At 39.7% G+C, this 21,263-nt stretch overlaps 1 protein-coding gene across 7 annotated transcripts in view; it reads right to left on the minus strand.

The window, feature by feature from the left end:
• Positions 1-20,288, minus strand: part of PLEKHA5 (pleckstrin homology domain containing A5) — a 167,596-nt gene extending 147,308 nt beyond the window's left edge. For all 7 annotated transcript variants that reach the window (XM_017823956.1, XM_017823954.1, XM_017823952.1 and 4 more), the window contains exons 1-3: positions 20,192-20,288; positions 19,978-20,054; positions 17,066-17,123 (exon numbers count right to left, since the gene is read on the minus strand). In XM_017823956.1, coding sequence (XP_017679445.1) covers positions 17,066-17,123; positions 19,978-20,054; positions 20,192-20,280 — 224 coding nt within the window. In that variant the 5' untranslated portion in view covers positions 20,281-20,288. The remainder of the gene's footprint in view (positions 1-17,065; positions 17,124-19,977; positions 20,055-20,191) is intronic.
• Positions 20,289-21,263: the final 975 nt, after the last annotated feature.

Genomic DNA, 21,263 nt, shown 5'->3' on the forward strand with positions numbered 1-21,263 from the left:
TCCTCCTGTTAGTTCTTTAACTGGAATATAAAGCAAATGCCTTCTCTACTCTTTCCTTCTACCATTTATAATTTTTTAAGACTTGCACTTTCCACATCAGCCCTCAGTGAGGTATCATGGATGTTCTTCAAATGAAGATCTTCCATCTTCAATCATCTTTCTCAAACTTCTCTGTATCTTCTCTATTTCTATTATATGATTTTTCCTGTTAAACCAGTAGTACTTGAGCATAAAACTATGCTCATATTTCCAGACATGCTTAACTGAAACAATATTATTTCAGATGTCAAGCCTTCACAGTCATGTGACTTTTCCAACTGGAGTCTGATTTTAAGAAGCCTGGCTCTGCACTGTGGATGAAGGCCACAGCTTCCACTTTTTTTTCCCCAAATGAAAGTGATAAAATACAACCTAGATATCAATAGATTATACTTTTTCCTATCCCGAGGGCATGCAATTCTTTCAGTTCATAAGCTTAACATCACAAAGATGTCAATTGAATTTGAGCAAGTAGTGCTGCCTTTCAAATAGGAAATCTTGTTAAAAGGAGCCAGAAATCCTTGCATGAAAAGGTCAGTGAAAAGCAGTGGCAATGTTTCAAAAAAAAAAACAAACAAAAAAAAACCCAAAAAAACAAAACAAAAAAAACCCCACAAAAAACCAAAAAAAAAACCCCCGAACATCTAAGAATCAAAAGGAATTATCTCCTTTTTACTTTCCAAATGAAATTATTAAAAAAAAACCCCAAACCAAAAAAAAAACCCCAAAACTTTCTTGAAAGGTTTAGGAACTTTAAGCACTGCTAGGAGATTGTGGCAAGTGGTACAATGTGGGAACAACTCTTGTTCCCCTCCAATAAACAAGCTAATTCTGGACAGCACTGGCCATGCAGCTCATGCCAACAAAATGTTAGTTATGTATAGATGCTCCATTTCCACTCAGCTGTCCCTGCAGTGGGAATGCTGATCATCTGTTGGTGAGTTCCCACCACTTTCTGGAAATACCAGCTAGGTGATAAATTTATATAGTTGCATGTGAAGCTTTTTTTAAATGCATGTAAGAGTTTCCTTGCTGAAACTGCAAGAATATTCATTCTATGAAGAGACATTTGGTCTAAGTTTATTTTTACAAAGGAGAAATAAAAGATTCAGTTAAGATACTGGCTCAAAAGGAGATATGAAGAGGAAAAATATAAACCAACCAACTTATCCAGATTTGGAAAGACTGAAATTTAGGACCTGGTGACTCCATAAGCTGAACTGATAAAATAGCATCTATCATCTGCAGATTGCCTGAGGAGATGTTCAAATCACATCAGGGAACAAAAAAAACCAACCAAACAAACAGCACAAAATTCGTATTACTATTCACAACAATTGGGATATATTTGAAAACCTTTCAAAGACAGTCTGAAAGAATATGGAGCTTATGGTCTCCTCTGTACTGTGTGTTAGTGCTGAATTCAGTATTCACCATGGCACATTTAAAGTGAGAAGGCAATTTTGTTCCAAGTTCCCTTAAATAAGAAACAGATTATTATGCCATTTTTTTAAATTTATTTTTTAAAGAAATTAGCAGTAGAATCTGCAAAGAAAGGGATTTCAATTTTCAAGTCACTACCTAAAGAACGAACACTACATGTCAGCTAAAAAACACCAAAAAAACCAAAAACAACAAACCAGTATTAACACCAGATGTGCTTTTTTTGGTTATTATTTTAGTTTGGGAAAGTCTCTCTCTCCAGGCAATTAAAAAAAAAAAACCAAAACAAAACCCAGAAAAATCAATTAACTAATCATAACTAACAAGTTTATAAAGAGGAAAAAACATTCACCAAAATAAATTATCTACAGAACGCCATTAGAGAACTCTTTTTTTTAATACTGACTACTTCTACAGGGTAAACAAGCAAATATTTTAATTGGCCTCTAACTTCATATTCTTCCACCTACGAATCTTGTACCACAAAGAAAACCTTTAACCTGTTTTTGTGGCAAAAATATCTCCTACAAGCAGATGCTTAACTTTGGTTAGGTAAAAAAAAAATTCTTCAAAAGGGAGAGCTGAGCCATGTAAAATATTTAACATGAACCACTTTGGCTGCCTCAAAACAGGTTACAAAGATACATAAACTTTTGATGAATTCACACTATTCAGTTCATCTACTGCCAAGATAGGTCATATCTTGAAAACATTGCTGTTCTCCTCAGCTTAAAGGAAGCAGCTGTTGTATGTAAATTCCTGCCCTAACTTCATGTAGGGCATTAATCATTCCCTCCTCAGCTGCCAGGACTGTGCATCAATTCTATTCCCAGGTAGCTGGAGAGGCACAAAGCAGTCTTTCTTCCCCGTGGATATTTCTTTTTCCCCTCCATTAAAAGTTTTATTCTGAAGAAATGTGGCCACTCAGAAGGATGCTGCCTCTCCCCACGCAGCTCCCTGTTTACTGGTGTTACTCACAGAACATTCCCATCGCTGCAGCTGCTGATGCACATCAGCTATTATCCTGACACCATTATCCTTTTTTTTTTTAGGACTTGTACCTTCTCAGCTTTCTGTGAGTCAGTTTTTTTCCAAATTATCACCCTGGCCATTACTGCACCACCAGGTGAATCATAACAGCATAAAGCAGGAACACTGGGGGATGACTACACGTAATTACTGAAAATAAAATCACGGCTTCAAAGATTGTTCCACACGCAATATTTATACACTCTTCTCTCTTACACCTTGGGCAAGTAAATATGTATTAGTTTATTAAATATCTAAGTATAGCTTACAAACTGGTAGTGGTCTCGTACACCTTTCGGTGGTCCAAAGAATTATCAGAACACCAACCAGAAATAGCTCAAAGGAGTATCACCAGAGAACTCGAGAACAAACATTTCCAAGGTATTTTGTGCAGTACAAAACACAGTCTAAAAGTACGAAAAGCTGGGCTGCTTTGAGAAATTAAGAAACATAAGCAGTGGTTTGGGATGAAAATTAAAAAAAAAAAATTAAAAAATCACATATTTAAACCCATAGTTGAAACCCGAGTTGGAAATGTATTATGAAATTATGTTTTTTTCCCTTCTCATCTCTTGAGTGTTGAGTGCTAAGAATGTACCATTATGTGGAATTTAGTCAAGCAACTTTTTTTTGGTTTTACCATTTCAATACATAATTTGGAAAGCAACCAGTGAAATAGCACAATTTATCTCTAAAATAAAGACCAGAGATTTTAGTGGCTCTTGATTATGTTTTCCTTACAAGGATCCTTTGCAGAAAAGTACATGTTTCAGTTTAGAACACTGATAATTAGTGCCTGTGGGAATAAAGCAAACGAATTTTTCCACAGCAATATAATTTCCTGTAACTTTAATTTTTACATGATGATACTCCAGTAGTTGCTCAGATATAAGATTTTATTGTCTAGGGTGTGATCAGGATGTGAAACAATTAGCTGTGTTCAGTTTAATCTCCCCCATTTAAGAAAAATAAGTTAGGTTTAGAGCTGCTATTAAAAACTGTATATGAAGAATTTACCAACAAGCTCCACATAATTTTAAGGATGCTAACAAATTCCTCTAATTTTGGATTTAATTATTTAAAATGACAAAATGTAATAGATGCAACTTTTAAGTGCACCTGGAGTACAGGCATAGCAGCCATACTCTTCTCAGTATTCCAATGGAACTCATCCTCAGAGCTCCAAGAATCCATCTCCACTGAGTAGAAAGAGCAAGACTTAATATGCAGAAAAGGAGGCACAGCCAAACTGATTAAATACAGATATAAGAGCTTCCAGTGCTTTGCAGAGAGACAACACTCCAATATCTAATGTCCCAAAGTTCTCAGTGGACACGCACAGGAAACTATGGTTGTTCTTAGAGCTCTTGACCAGTTATTTTTGATTCAGCAATGGGAAGAAACAGCATTTTAATGGGAATGTAGCTGTACAAAAGACAGCAAATGCAACCAAATTTGAGAGAACAGACCTCCACACTTTCCTACTGAAATGCAAAACAAATATCAGCATTTTTTTTTTTTAAAGTTTTAATGATGCACAGGGAAACTACGTTTAATCATCTCACCTCATGAACAGGATTCATTAAATACTTCAAAAGAAGCTTCTAAAAAGACCAATGTTCTACTTGACAGGAAAAGAAAAACACCCCTACATTCCCTTGTAGACATCTCAGCCAACAGTACTGGATCTTTCCCAAAATAAATCCTGGGGTTACAGAATTAGACCAAGGAAAGCACTGCTGCAGTGATGAGCTGAACCGACTCGGTGTCAATCACTCAGGCAGCTCCAGAAGCCAAAACCCAGTCAATCCACATGGGGAAGGCACCCACATATTAGTATTTACAACATCTTTATTTCCTGACTTTAGAAATTAAACAGCACTGCTGCAAGGTGTTGTAAAAACCAAAAAAAACAAATCAGCCTCACAAATCACAGCTAGTCACGTGCCAGGCTTCTTGTAATTCTGCTGATGAAACTCCCATCATTTTCAAATGGACTTCAGAAATTACTATTACATCATTTCATTTCAACTACAGGAAACCCACGCACACATTCTTTTGATTAAGTAACAAAAATAGCTTTTCATTTTGTTTTAAAAGCAAGCACGGAATTGATAGATGAACTGTTCCTACTACTGCACAGCCAACAACCTCAATTTTTACTTGAGTATTTAAAGCAGTGACCTACCAGCACACAGGTGTTTATGCTTTTCATTTTTAGAGAGAAATGGTATGTAATGTTGATCTCCCAAGTAAATAATTTCAAGTATAGTAAAAACTGCTGTACAGTGGCACAAAACTAAGTATTAATAAAACTGTTCAAGAACTGTATTTTAGTACCATTCTTGAAGGACAGATTATACACTCCATAATGCATTTATCTTTGCTTCAGCATGAGCCATTTCATAATGTATTCATTTAAACTTAACAGTTTCCTTACATGACAGCTACAAGTGCTTTCCACTTTAAAATCTGTTTTATTCTCGGTTCAACATTGTAGTTTTTCATCAACACCTCTATCAGCTATTTTCAAGACCCACCATTAAGAAAATCAAAGCACAGCATTCAATAATCAAATATTTCTTCATCTGAGTATCATGAAGTCTCCCAAACAAAACCACAGATATGTTGGTGAAACTTTACCAGTAACATAACAAAAACACTGTAGAGCAGTTTGGACTTATCTCACAACCACAACACTATTTATCTCCTCACAAAAATAAAACATCTTTGATAAAAAGAAAGCAAAAAATTCTCCAACCACAAGTCATATTTTGCTGTTGTCATTTCACAGTGACATTATCATGACATCTTGGACACCTGGAGATAAATGGCCAATGAATCAGTCTTGTCATGGCATGGCCAATGGAAAACACCAAAAAACAACTCAACCCCCCACTTGCCTATTAACATTCAGAGATATTTTTTTTTTTTTAATGTCATCAATTAGATTGATTCCTTTGCCAAAACTAACAGCAGCCAGTCTTTCACAGACAAGAGTCTGAAAGACAAATAGGCCTAAAGTATGTCAATCTACTGGCAGCAGCACCACAGAGCAAAAACCCCTCAATTCAGTTCTTAATCTATACTTCCACTCCTCGTAAAACGAGAAGTACTAGTCCCTGGCAGTACAGAGATGCAAGTCACTCAAACTATGGTATGGCCAATTAAAGAGCATCACTGATCTAAAGGAAACACAGTGAGCAATCCTCCCTCAAAACAATGGCCAGCAGGTTTTTGTCAAGTACGGGAGAAAGTCATAAATGGCAATTTGTTTTTGCTCTGCCATGGGAGTTTACTGCAGTCCCTTCTCCCCACCATTCTTTACCAGGGAGAAAGGGAGAAGTGAAGGACAAACACGGAGAAATAGATGGCCTAAAAATTGTATTTGCTGTGAAAAGCACACTAGTTCAACACTTAAGTGTTACTGTATTAAATATGTTGCCGGTGAGCATGCACACACATATACCCCTTCATCATTTTTAGAAGTAAATCAAGTAACCTAATCCATCAATATATAGGAAGAGGTTTTTAAACATATCTGTTAATTACCACAATTACAGTGACTTCTCCCTAGTGCACACTCTTTTTCTGCTGGGTAAGAAAAGTAAGCTTAATTAAAGTTAAAAAAAACCCAAAATATATGTAAAGCTTAATATATAATTTAAAGCCTTGACTTTTTACTATTTAGCAGTGTATCTTGAGCAGGTCTTAATTTTGACTGAATAGCAGAAAATCCTGCCGAGTTCATTTCAGGCTGCAGGCATTTGATACTGAACTGACCTCACAGTATTTACATTCCCCTTAGGAAAATCTGGCATGCAGTCCAACTGGGGAAGATCATGTCTAACACTGCTTGAGCTACCAGTGCTAGAAGCAAGCAGAGTAACAGTGAAAATAGTAGGGTGAACAATAAGGGCACATATACAGAAATAAAATAAAAAGGAAGAGAAAGAGAAGGTCAAACAGCAGAAGAAAAGAACTGAAGAGACAGAGTTGGAGACAGTTGTTTCTCTGATATAAATAAATCCCTAATTTTTTTTGCTTTCAAACCAGTGGTGCAGACAGGCTTTTTGACTATTATAAAACCAAATTACTTCAGTTCAAGGAAAATAAACTGATCAGAAGACTTGAAATATTTGTCTCTGATCAAAACAAATTAACAGCTGCCAACTACAGCTCAGTCTGCATTGAGCTTGATTTTTTGTTGTGGTAAACATAACTATGTCAAATTTGGACAGAAAAAACCCCAAACCATAAGCTCTGCTTTTGACCATTTCCACTACAGTTCTAACAGAGACAGTTGATGAATTCAGCAGTTAAATCCAGAACCTATTCACCTCCATTCATTACAATTTAGGTCCCTACTGCTGCAAAGAAATTACATAGGAATACAAGAGCCAGTCAGCAAACCCTATTCCAATTTTTCCTAGAAGGGCTTAACACATCTTCAAACAAGTGAGAAATTATGTTTTCTCTTTACAGATTCACTCTGCCAGCAACACAATCTCCTATACACCAGGCCTGGTGAATCTACAAGACACAGGTCCTGAAACAATGCCAGATTATTTTTTTCACCTCCTTGAAAAAAATAAATAAAAACCTTAAGTTACCAGAATGTCTCTGAAAACCCTATCTCCAATTGCACAAGGCAGCATTTTAAGCAAAGTAACAAAACAATGGAAGTGCAAGGGCTGTTGTACAAGTTAATGATTGCAACACCTGTCAAAAATGACGGCACCTTCAATCCCCATTAAAAGTTTGAGGAGTCTCTGCCTGCTGTAATGACTTACAAACAGCATCACTAAAAGTCAAAAAGAAAAAAAACAACTCAATTATTGAGAAACGACTGCAAAAGACTTCCTCCCCCTCTTATTTAAAACCAAGATGTTGGTATTTCGAACTCCTCAGCCTGATGCAGCCTCGAGAGCTGTGAAACACAACAAACCCCACTTAGAGGCTAATAGGACATCACTGCTTTTATCAACAGATTGTTTTCTACTTATGTCTCCCTTCTAGTTCTTTTTCAGCTACAAAATGGTAAGATTTTCAAATAACTTACCTATCTGAGCTCAGAAATGTTTTGAAGCAGCAGGCACCCAAACAAAAGATTATAATGAAGAGGATAAAGCACTGGCATTTGAATTGACTGCTGAATTTGATAGCACTTTTTGTTGTTTTAAACCACAAAGTGAGCAATCAGAGGCAACAGAAATCCCGAATTTCTTGTTAGACAGGTTTGGCACTCTCACCTGAAGCTGAACAAAAACCACAGAGTGAGCTAGCTCTATTCTGAAGCACATTGCAAAATGTTTAGCTTAGAATACAAAAAGAGCACTTCAGGAAAAGGCTCAGATTTTTCCTGATTATATTTTGAAAGTGAAAAAAAATGCAAATGTTCCAGGTAAGAAACTTGGAGTGGTGGTCCTTCAAAGAGGCATGAAGAATAATGTGTCCTATATATATATATATATATATGTGTCAAATATATAAGCACTACTCACAACATGAGGGCCAAAAGGATACTCTGTCATTAAATTTATATTTAAACAGAAGTCACTTTACCACACTACTAGGCATGACTCATATAAATAATTCTAAAACATCACCTTTTATGCTGTTTACTGTGTACTGTGCAATGTATTCAGCTAGAAAATTAGGCAAATGTAATGAATGGTTTGGTTGTCAGATTATCTACTCTTAAGAACAAAACACTTTCCTTAAACCCTATTTGTGGCAATCACTACAGAGGAAGTTTTAACCTGGGAAAGTTTTAAATTCAATTTCCAGAAAAAAAAAATCCCCTTTCATTCAGTAATTGAATTGTCAGACAGACAGGAGTTGCAGATAAAGAAATACAAGGCTCAGTACAAAAGGAAATACAAGCCAAAACACCTTTTCCAACAGTGTTAGCACAATTTGCACTCAGCTTCCTTCTAGTTTCCTCTCCACACCACTTCAAGGCAAGATTTATGAAGAGGCCTTGCTGACTGCAGAATTGTCAGCTCATTTTTACGTGAAGCTGAGAAAAAGGAGGGACACAAACAGCAGACAGAGATCAGAACACACCACTACTGTCTCAAGGTCCATCAGCCTCTAGGTGTACTTGTGGAAAGAGATGAGAAATCCTGAGCCAGTGTTTTTTACTGACCACAAACTGCAGACAGATGGCCCAAGACTCCCACCAATGATGAGCAGAACTGTTTAGGCTCCCAAACTCTTCAAATTCATTGTAGGACAATTTTAACAACTACCCCCGGGTAACTTTAGTGACCCACTCCAGTATAATTCATTGTATTAGAGATATTTTTAGGTTTCAATTCAACCAAGTAAAAATGTATTGATTCAAAGGTAAAATTCTTTTAACTCTGCAGATACAACAAAGAGGACGAATCAATCAGTAAAAGCTAAAATGTTATTGATTACAAAATAACTTCAGTATCATTTGTGTTACTTCACCGTTTCAGACCAGGTAAGCAACTGATACCCACATTAAGCAGAGAAGATAAGAGTTTGTACCATAAGAGATTTAAGATTAGAACAGATTATATGAATTTCTAATGAGGTTTAACTTGCATCATTCCTCTCATTAAAATTCATCATTAAAATAAACACTTGATGTTATGACACTGATTGCTCAAACACATATCCTTGTTTGCAATTTTCTTTTTCAACCCTCTGTACCAAACCTTATGAAAGATTTCAAACCAAGAGTTTTATATTCATCTGGAGGATTTTCCTTGTACATGGAATAATACAAAATAAAGTAACCTTACAAAGTGCTGTGGTCAACATGTAATATCAACCAAAGAAAAAACCCACCCAGCAGTCTTAGCCATCCAGAAAACAAGTTACCCTTTCAGACATTCAATCAGATTAAAAGGTTTTCTTCTTCATCACAGGCATTTGAGAGCACCACGTGTTTACTCCTGTTGCTTACAAAATTTTATTTCAAAGTGAGATTTCTGTCCTTCTTATAAACCAAGCTCATGGAAAACCTTTAAAGATCACGTAACCTGTTTTTACTCATCCCACAATACATTCTCAAAAATGATAAATGTTAGAGACATTGGTCAGCAGCTGCATAATGTGCAAGATTCAACACAAAATTAGAGAATAAAAGAAATACAAATGGACAGAATTTTGCAGGTAGTACAGCTCAAGGGGGAAAAAAAAAATCAAAAGCAGTATTTTTGCAGGTCTTATGCACTTTCAGTAGTCCTACTTACTCAACGAGTAGTAAAGATGATAAAAGTTTCCAGGAAATCCTGGAATTCAAAGATGGCATTTGAAATCAAAACCTTCACCAGGTATTTTGCTTTCAAACACCTTTGCTTTCTAGGACCTCTCTTACCTGGTTTGACACACTGAAACGTTTCCAGTTGATAAAGCACAAAATTAGTTTAAAGTATTTGTTTCCATTAAACATGATTTATAACAGATTCCTGAAGAAGAAGAAACAGGGAGCTGATTTTAAAGGTTAGGTTGCTTGGCAGTACACCCTTCCTTGCAAATAATTGTTCTTACTAAATCACAGTGGAGAAAGCCAGGAAGAACTAAGTTTCTGGAGTCTCCTGAATAACCAAGTATCTTTTTAATAGCTGATATAAAGCTCCAAGACCATCACAGGCCACACAGGCGCTCTAAAAGACTTCTTTTCCCCATTTCACAGATTTCAAATGAGTATTCAACTTAATTTTCATAGGTCTGGAGCAGAAAGATGCAACTTCTCAACCAACTGTTTAAGCAGATCTTCATGTCCTACCCCGTATTGGGAAGGAGGAATCTTTCCCAGAGAGTTTTACTGGAGTGCTTATGTGCTATTAAGTTCCCATCCCCAAACTCCTGCCGATGCAACGTTTTCCCCCCCTCGACATCACCTTCCCTTCAACCAAATGCAAGAGCAGAAAGGTTATCTTCCACATTCCAAAGAAAGAAGGCAAGGGAAAGAGGAGAGTTTAAATTTAGGTACTTACTCACTGAAACACAGGAAAAAACGCATATACAGGCACCAGGCTGGCAGAAATCCCAGCAGTCAGGGCTGGGGAGCTTTGCTTGCAGCCAGCATTTGCCTCCAGCTTCGCAGGAGCTCTCTTCCCCTCTCACACAGAAGCGAACTGAGGAGTGCTCTGAACTGCCAACCCGAGTGTATCTCAGGTCTAATGAAAGTGTAATTCATTGTAATAAGAGCCAGTGTAACATAAACACATGCAGGAAAAACAGGCTTGGCGCAACCACCACAACAGACACCGGTTTTGATCCGGCACAACCAAACACCTTCAGACCACAGAGGGGGGAAAAAAAAAAAAGTGGGTGCAATTCCTTTAAAGCAAAAGCAGAACGTAACAGGCACCAGGTGAAATTTGGACCTGTAAAAGTTCTGCCAAAGAGGAGCTACAGCATGTGGACTTCCCTGCTGGCAAAGTTCACAAGGTTCACCTGCCTGCCAGTTCAGGAGTGTTTGGAAGTGTCCCTCAGTTCCAAGTGCTGCAGGACATGGGAACCAAGATGAGGAAAACTAAAAGAACCCATGCAACACCCCGACACAACTGGAAGATGAAACACTGGTACGTGCCCCAAAATCATTTGTGAGAAGGCACATCAATTATCTTTTTTTAGCAAAGGAACGGAAGGTTTGGGGGAAAAAATGCATTTATTCATTTTATATTTATTGCAGCAGCCACCTACATAAAACTTTGATTGATCAGCATTTCCTGTGCTTTTTACCATCTTCCACACATAGTGGATAACAAAAATGAAAGACAACGTAACAATTCACTGCAATGTGGTAAAAGTATAGTATATTTGCTTTATCTGCTATTATTACTCTGTCACCAATAAAGACCCAGGTGAGGGAAGAAATGTTAGCACTTTGGAAACAAGGATCTAAAACTAGAGACTAATTTACTAATTTGTTATCAAATATCAAAAGGTTTGAGTATCTTCCGTGTCTTTCTCACAGATTTCAGCATTTCGCGTAACAACTTACGTATAGGTATTTTTGTGTTTTTAAATAATCATACATTAATTCTTACAAGTGTTTAAAAACTTGATAATGGTTTAAAAAAAACCAAAACAAACAGTAAGTTTCCTCATGCTTTCAAGTCTATCCCAGAGAAAGTGAAGCATTTAAGGTATTGCCCAATTTAGAAACACACTTCAGGAAAGCGACAGCTCAAAATATCAACCACAGACGTCACAGGCAAAAAGAGACTTTATAGGCACAGTAATTCCTAAGGTTCACATTTGATATTCTACCTCCCAGACTCACTTTGAAACAGGTTCCTAAGCCAGGGATAATGGGCCCTGCCAGACCTGCACACGAGTCAGACAAGTTGTTTTTGCAGGGTGAACTTTTGCCACCCTTCCCTCTGGGAGAAATTCCATTAAGTTTACTCCTAGGAAATCAGCTCCCACTCCTATTCCTTTTACTGACTTTCCACTGTCACTGCTCCTTTCAGCCTGGTTGTCTCCACTCCTTCCCCTTCTGCAACTACTCCCACCCTTTTACACCACTACCTACAACCTCGTCCTTCCACATCCAACATGTAAGCTGCTTTTTGGATGCTGTCCCACCTCTCCTCTGTCCCACACCCATTTCTTCCTGTGTCTAGAATCCCTCCACCTCCACACCCAGCTTCAGCACTGCACTGTTTTTGGTTCTTGAAATATTTCAGGGGAATAAAGAAGCAAATGTTAAAATAGATAATAAATTTGCAGGCATTCCCAAAAAGTTCTTCTTATCTGAACAGCTTTGCTCACTATAAAAGGCACAGGATAGCTTGTTGTTATGTCCCAGCTCACCCATCTAAGCATATGCCATTATTTGACCTAGAGGTCTCACCATGTAAGAAAAAGAATAAACTTAAGCCTTTATTTTAGTAAAATAAAGGTTAGAGGCAACAAAAAAAGAACTGAATTTCTGGGAGGAACACTGTGATTCTCAGCCTTGGAGGAGAACAGTTTGATCTGTTCTTATTTTTTTCAAATTACATTTTTCCTTTCAAGAAAGGGCTTCTCTGCAAACAGGGCTAGTTGTTCTTTAATTTTTTTGGAGAAAGTCTCAGCTGAATGGGAAAGGATCTTTAGAATGCACATAAAAGACAAAGGTTCAAACGAAAGCTGAATTCTCAATGAGCACAGGTTTATTTTAGTAAACAACAGAAGCTCAAAGCTGAAAGAGATCTTATCCCTTTTAATCACTTAATAAATTTTTCTCGCCTTCCCAATTTTCAAGCTACGTGTCTACAATAAACAAACCTGCATTGATAAAAAGTCTCTATAAAAGCATACAAAACCTCTATTTGACACAACAGTGAATCCACCTCGGCTTTGGACAGGGTTTGTAATGTCTTGCTTCAGCGAGCAACTGGCAAAAATTGTTCTGATAAACACAGAAAAAAAGGTAAACTTCAACACAAAACCCTAAAAATTAAACTCTAACCTTCTTATTTCTTTAAGTTATAAAAATGTCTCCAGTCAGCTTTTGTACTGCCCAAAAATATCAGTCCTACAACAAAGTTAAGAAATATCAAGTTCTAGCACCCACAAAACACTTATTTAAGAGTACTTCTGTAGAAGCCAAACTGGGCAGACTGATGCAAAATTCCACAAATATCATCTTTGGATCAATTTTTAGGACAACTTTATTTGGTAAATTAATAACCTAAATACTATAACCCTGCTTCGAAAAGAACCAAAAAAAATCCTAAAGGTATGTTCGGAGCCACTACAGTGAAAAAGAAAAAAGGCAGGAAAAGTAAGCAAATGCCTGATAGTTGTGTGGTTCTAACCAGAGAAAAGGGTTTTTTCAACACATGCATATGAATAAACACAGAGAGAGAAAGAGAGAGAGAGAGAAAGATATACTGATGTCATTTTATGGTGCTCAAAACCAGTGCTCTGGTGCCCAATGACTATGAAGTCATCACAAGGTACTAAAAACATCAAGTTCAAAATTCTCATTGATCTTAATAGGTGAGGAGTCTGAAGCCCATGACCAGGTACTTTTTCTCTGTTGACAAGTATCATAATGGGATTGTCCCATGGGTCCATTTCCTTGTGCACTTATAAATAATATAAGTAACTTAAGCTTTCCATATAGCTTAGATGTGTTTTGGGGATAGCTTTTCAGAGCTCATTGAGTGCTCAAGACACTCAGCATAAATAACCAGTTCAGTGAAGGATTCTAAGCAGGGCAAAAGAAAAATCTCAAATTTGCTGTGCTGTAATTTTCCAACTCAGGAGTTTTACCATACCTTGCTTTACTTCATAACACAAAAGACTCAACAGTTAACTGATAATAAAGTATTAAAGGTTATAGTTGAATGTATCAATTCTACAGTCATACAGCTCTATGTTCCAGGTAAAAGTTCAGTAGGAGTTACTGTATAAATACTAAACCAAGCATTACTCCAGCAAAGTTTAATGACAGATTTCCCACCAAAAGGCAAGGAAGGGCCTTCTGTGCACGTCTAATGTTAAGTAAACAAAATCAGACTTTCTCACTCCCAGAGAGACAAAACACCTCAACAGTGGAACTACATGGCATGAGAACACATACAGTGTATCATCACATTACACTTTTTAAAACTCCAAACAACAAATAATACCTTTTGTCATTTGCATTTAGAAGGGATGAGAAGGACGTTGGGAAAGGATCCTGCCACTAGCAAGTACAGAATTATACTAATAAAAAAAAAACAAAAACACACACCCCTGCAAAAAAAGGTCAAAGTACTAGCCAGCATCAACTTACTAATACAACCCTATGCCAAAAGAAAACCACGTTATGCAATGGAAACAACTCCTTATCTATCCCCGTTTCAGTGTATCTTTCCATCTTAAAGCTAGAACAAATTCAATGTCATGGAAGGAGAAGAAAAAAACGTGTAAAACTGTCACCATTTAGTATTTCCTTATTCTGAAAATGAGCATACACATCCCAAGAAAAATTCAGTGTCCTTTAAAATAATCACATGTCAATGCAGTCTCTATACTGAGTCATTTGTTTGAAATTCCAGTCCAAGGAATGCTAGGATTTAGCTGACGATTATCTTCTCGACATTATCCCAATTTGATTATACAGTGTTTACTACATCAAAGCCAAAAAAAGCACAGTAATAGATTCAGCAACACACCCACTTGGAACACTGAAGACCTATTATTAAAGAACCAGAAGAATAATTTTCAAAAGGTTTTTATTTTCAAACACAGTCTAGCATAAGATCTTACCATAAAGCAAGGTTGTTAAACATTTCTATTCAACCCACATATTTGAAGCTGTGCCTCAGAAGATAGGTCAAATTATTTATGTGATCATGAAACTTGACTATCCTTCTTGTCTAACTCTCTTAGCGGACACATCACAGAAATCCAACAGCCAAGTTTCACGTGGCTGAACCCATCAATAGCAGGCTATTAACATTCATTTCCCTGCAACTTACAAACAAGCTTTCAATATATTTACTTACAACATAGTTTTTGTTACGCTGCAATAAACACTATAAACATTAATATTTAGCAAACCAGCACACACAAATGAGCAGGGCGTAGTTAGAAATCCACATGTGGGGGTGCTTGTATAGCAGGAGGTCACAACAGCCCACACTGTTTGCCCCTCATGAGGGAGCCCCGGAGTAGTTTAAATTCAGACAACTAGAATTATTATAATCAACATATCACCCAGAGTTACATTGCCTAGGATTATAAGGCAGCGATTATAATGTTGTCACCCTGTCTACGTTAGCTCTCACATCTTCTCTAGCACCAGCAGGGCTGAATGCTAGACAGCTTTACAAGGAGAAGCTATCATTGGGCAGAAATTCAAATTCAGCCTGGGAGGCTACACAACAAACACGTATTTAGCTAAGGATGCCAAACTGGTCAGACCACGTGAACCTTTCAGCAGGCCTGACAGCACTATCCCTGCCATCCTCCTACGTCCATCAAATCACAGAGAAGATGCAGCACAACTTTCAAATACAAGCTGAGCTATTTAGGGCTCACTGTCAGCAAAACAATCAGCTCAATGTACATCCTAACAGTTATGGTAACACCTTGAACACCAGAACTTGGTAAGTTTGTCCATAAGTGCATCACTTGCTCTACAATAGCTGTTCACACACTTTTTTTTTATTCCAAGAAAACTCAAGTCGCTATTTTCCAGTTACTACAGCCAGCCAACATTGTCTATAGGCTTATTCTATGAGAACAAGTTCCATCTCAAAGTCTACAAGAATTTTTTTTATATTGCATACACACACAAACATAGCTTTCTTTTTCACTTGTCTTCATTTAATAATCTGCAGAGAACTCTGGAGGTGAAATTCTTATGAATCCCTGTCCGCAGTCAGGTGCATTTCTTGCCAGTTGAAATAAGGCAGAATAGAACACTAAAACAAACCCATCACCTATTAACAAGCAGTCCCCTGCTAGAAAGGACAGCACCCATTCTGATCAGATTTTTGGGAGCATTTTCCTTCAGTATATCTTTTTAAATTTTGGTTAGGATCAAATCAAGCATGTTCTTATATGAAATAAACCATGCAACACATACATAACATCCATCTCACAATGTCTACAACGCATCTTACACAGAGCAGCAATCTTTTGCTCAACACTAAGACACAGAAAAAACCCTATAAGCTGTAGCTTATAAGCTCTATGACTAATAGCAGCTTTCACTCCTAAGTTATCCCACTGATGACACTATTCATTTAAACACAGCAAAGCAAACACACAGTACAGTGAGTAAAAACTCCTGACTGCATTGAGAAAAGCCTGTGAACTCTTAAATAATAGAAAAGGAAGCATATTAATCTGACAAATATACACAGGTGCCACTTTAAAACTGTCCAGATAAGGATGGTCTAACTATCTGGAGAGGAAAAGCTTGTAAGAAGTTTGTACAGATCCAATCAATACACCCTTCTAGACTTCTGCATAAGAGCTGTATTTCCATGTCTCTCATTCAAAAGACAATACATACAGCAAGTCTACCACAGTGAACATACTCCTCAAAACATACTAAGGCAGGAACAAAAGAAATAATGAAAAATCGATGCTAGAAGCAGAAGCAGGAGGTCCACAAAGAAAATGGCCAAATTAAACCTTCAGCGTGGCTTTAAACAATGTAATTAGAGAACAGGGCTGAAAGCAAGACTCTTCTCCCTGTGATGAAGCAAGAGCTTGCCTTTGTGAAAGCATTTACAGCAGGACAGTGCACACACACAAATGTCAAACCAACCAATTCAAGGCATTCTTGACTCGCAAGGACATTTCTCGCTAGATGGTTACACTCACAGCAAAAATTGCATTTGAATCTGCATCCTTAAACAGCTTTAATTAGAAGTATTAACACAAAAACTCAAAAAATTGTTTCAGCTGTGCAGAATTCAGTAAACAAAGGGCTACACACACTATTACAAGCTTGAATATGCCTTTTAGATTTACAGCGTAACATTTAAGTTCAGTTTGGAACACATTCAAAATTACAGCAACATTTAGACAAAGTAATTGAAAATTATAGTATTGTGACAAACATTTAACTTACTTTACATAATATCTTGCACCTTCAAAAGTATATGCTTCCTCCCAACCTGTGGGTAAGTCTGGAAAACAAGCAGCAAAACATCCCAATTACCTTTTGAAATGATGCTGGACATACTGGTCTACTCCCTGACACCAAGGTAGTTAAAATACTGTGTGTCTGATTCCACATGCTGAAACCTTCAGTCCAATGAACAAATATTTCAGACCTGACTCACAATACTGCCTCAGTTTTAATTCTGCAAGCCAAGAGAAGCTACAGGAATGAAAATCTGATTTGGATTTCTCCTTCTCCAGTAATAACAACGAGGGTCTAAGCGTGCCCTTATTTAACAACGTTCCTTCCTCTGACCAGTAGAACTCGTGGTCATCTCCAGATCTTTCTGCCTTGAACTTCAGCAGCATCAAATTACCTGAAAGGCAGAGATCCAAACAAAAATCCATCTACTGAGTTACATGCAAGTCACAAGCACCTTAACAGGCATCCTACCAACTACACCACAGAGCATCAGCCTTGTATTAGCATAATTCCACCACCTGTTGTGACTAACAAGTGTTCCTGCAGTGTTTACAACTCTATCCCATTTTACATGAAAATAATTTTCAATTCAAATCTAGTGGAGGAAGTGGGTACATCTCTTCCTTTCTATTATCACTCCTAGGAGTACACATATAAAAAAACCCCCACACCACTAATAGCCAATTTCTCAAGTAACAGCTTCCTGATGTAATGGAAGGTCTGAGGATGCTGGGTACATTTATGCACCTCTAGATGCATCATTACCCTTAAAAGTTTGCCCCAGTTAATAAAAATAATGATTGAGACATAGCACTCTCTCATTGAATTATAAAAGCAAGAATGCATTTCCTAAAAAAAAGAAAAAAATCAGTCTGGGTTATGTGTTGTTCCCCCCCCCCCATTGCTTATTTGCTCTGTCTGTCTGGCATTTTTCTTCACACCTGTCTTCTCTAGAAGAAAAATCAAGGCATCTTTCGATAATGGCACAGGGCAAAGTACAGCAAACAGGAAGTCTCTCTAGTAGAAGTATTTATGGCTGCTATAGAATTTTGCAAAAAAAATACTTTTGCAGCGCTGAATATCTCAAGGAATAAAAAGCACTTCAATTCATAATGGAGGACAAAGCTTTCCTCATCGTCTAGTACATGCCTTACAGCATTATTTAATAGGCAGCTTTACAATAACATACATCTCCAAAAGAAGTGTTATTCACTCAAAAATTGTTTAAAAGAAGACATCATTTGAATATATTCTGACTAGGTTCCAAAGTGATGGTCAGAGCAAAACAAGATACAAACCCCAGAATTAATCTGTTTGATTATATCTCTGTATGGAAAGATTCATTAACATACACATGAATGAGGGAAACTACAGAAACAGATTTGGTTTGCAGACACCTTGGTATCTGATTAATAAATCATGGTCAATATATCCAAGGTCACGCCTCACTCTTGTGTTCAGAAATAAGTTTAATTTACCCCATGATAACTTTGCTATGTTACATACAACACCCCAGATACTCAAAAGCAAATTGCATTTCCTTTAGAAGGCACTTAACGGCAGAAACAAATGAGACACTTGGAAAATTACTGGGAAATCACCATCAGCCAAAAGAGACAGTGGGAATAGTTTAAAAAAAGAATTAACACTCAGCTAATGCTAGTGTTGAACGAGCAAAGCACATCTGCCTCCATGCATATTGCTGTAGATGAAGGCCAGTTTTTTAATCTGAGCACTGAAAGCAGGAGCAAAAGGAGCCTGATAGCAATCAGTAGTTCCATTTCCCAGCATTAAATGACTTCTTACAAACAACAGACCTTCACAGCAAATCAAACTGCAGAGTTCTAATAGCCAGAAACCTGTGGTTTTTAAACTATTCTCAACTCAAAAAAAAAAAAAAGGAAAAAAGAAAAGAAAGGCTGCCTGCAGTTTTCTAAGAGGCTGTTTCTGATTTCTTAATGCATGAGTATTAACCAAACATAAAAAGCAAATAATCTGATATAGACCAATTCACTTGCAGATTTCCCTGCGATTATCCAAGTGATTACATACATAAAAACAACTGCACTTATTACTACACTCCACCACCTCCCAGTGGCATATGTAGCCTATGTGCAATTCCAGCAGTCGGAGTTTGGCTCCTGGTCTCCAGAGTGTCTGCTGTAAATCCTCCTCCTCCAGCACCTCCTGCTGCTACTTCTCTAGAGTGGAACAAAACAGCAGAAGCAAGGACTGGTTCCACCCTCCTCCCTCCAAGTTATTTCTAATGTTTCAAGTCCCTTTTCCTCCTACCTATTCCACCTCTCTCAGTCACTTAGAAACCACACAGACTCAGCCTAGATGGAAGTGAAGGGAGAAAAAAAAAGGGTGTCTGGGTGACCAGTGAAATCAGACTCTATATTTTAGTACACTTATCGTGGTTAAATCTAGGTACTGCCGGAAACAGGATTCAGATGAGTGGTTTCGTGCTAAACTGAGAAAGGATGCTACGCAGGTGAATAGACGGGATAGGCAGCGAGAAACACGAGAGGAACACGGCGGTCTCTAATGGTAACTATACAGCGTTATAGGGGTGATGCGAGGCAACGCAGAGAGAGCGAAGACAGACACACTGCACAGGCACAGATGGACAACTCGTGGGCAGGGGAAGGCGCTTTAAGGAACTGCCGAGCGGAGCCGGACACGCGGGGCTGCTCGGCGGTGTGAGCCCCGCTCAGCCCGGGGAGAACAACTGCGCGGAGTGCGGGAAGAGCGGGACCAGGAGTTGTCCCGGGGGGCTGCGGCGGCTCCGAGGGACCGGGGGACGGGGCGCTGAGCCCGCCCGGGGCTCGGCGAGACCCCCGAGCGGAGCGGGGCAGGGCCGGGGGCTCGGGCAGGGCTGCGGGCAGGGCTCGTACCTGCGCTGCGGCGGTGCCCGGTGATCACGGCCTCTCCGGTGAGCGGGTGCAGCCAGGTCGTGCTCTTCGCCTCCTCGCTGCGGGGACGGACACACGGACCGAGTCAGGCAGGCGCAGCCCCGCCGCCCCCTTCTCCCACCGCCCCCTCCCCTCCGCTCCCCGCACGCCCCTCCCGGCCCGGCCCCGCTCCCCTCCGCGCCGGCCCCGCGCTCACTTGATGAAGAAGACGCGGCCGCCCTGGCTGATCCCGTAACTCCAGCTGCCGGGCAGCGCCCGCAGCCGCTCGGCGCTCAGCTCCGCCATGGCCGAGGCGCCGCAGCCGGGAAGAGCCGCGGGGAGCGGGCGCGGGAGCGGGCGCGGGGGGGCGGCGCGGCCACGAGCGAGCGAGCGCGTCCCCGCCGCAGCCGCCGCCAACACCTTGGGGAGGGGAGGGAAAGGAGGGGAGAGGAGGGGAGGGAGAGAAGGGAGGGCACAGCGCCCGCCCCGCCCCGCGCGTCCCCGCCCCGCCCCTCCCCTCCCGCCGCGGGGGCGCGCGGGGCGCGGGGGCGCGCCCGGGCGGGGCGGGAGCCGCGGGCACGGAGGGAGAGCCGGGAGGGGTCGGGGCCGTCCCGCAGGGAGGGGAGGGAAGGAAGGTGGGATTCGGGATGCGGGGAGCGGAGTCCGCGTCCGGACGTGTCTGTGCCCGGCCGGTGCGCGGCTCCGGCCCCGCGCTCGGGTCCCATCGCACGGGGGGGCCCCGCTCCTCCGCATCCCAGCGCTGCCGGCTCCGAGCGCGGGGCTCCGCCGCTCTCAGACCCGCGTCGGGACCCGAACGGCACAGGAAATTAAAAGTTTTGTCGAATGTCCTCCCTCTTCTCACACTCTCGGGCTTCAGGCTTTTTTTTTTTTTTTTTTTGAATTTTTTTTTTACATAAAGGCTCAGTCCTCATAAGCGAGCGTAAAGAGATGCCATCTTTTTCCTTCGTGTAAACTGTGCCGTCTTTTTCCTTCATGTAAATCGTACCATCTGCGCTGCGTGCCCGTCTTCCGAAAGAGGTCTGGGATACGGCGTGGATTTCAGTGTTTTAGGTATTTTCAGTGTTTTCAGTGGTTTAGGAAGGTGGTGATAATGCAGGTAAAACTTGTGCCTGCAAAAATGAATCTCTGTACCTGCGTGTATACTTTTATTCACGCGAATAATCCAATTGCATGTGCGTTTATGCGTTGCCACGCACCCCTTCGGTTTAAGTTACACATGACAAATGTAAATGACTAAAAGTGTGTCGTGGCCGTGGCGTTTCTAAGAG

Source organism: Lepidothrix coronata, unplaced genomic scaffold (assembly GCF_001604755.1).
Source record: "Lepidothrix coronata isolate B3197 unplaced genomic scaffold, Lepidothrix_coronata-1.0 Scaffold107, whole genome shotgun sequence".
Taxonomy (NCBI): Eukaryota; Metazoa; Chordata; class Aves; order Passeriformes; family Pipridae; genus Lepidothrix; species Lepidothrix coronata.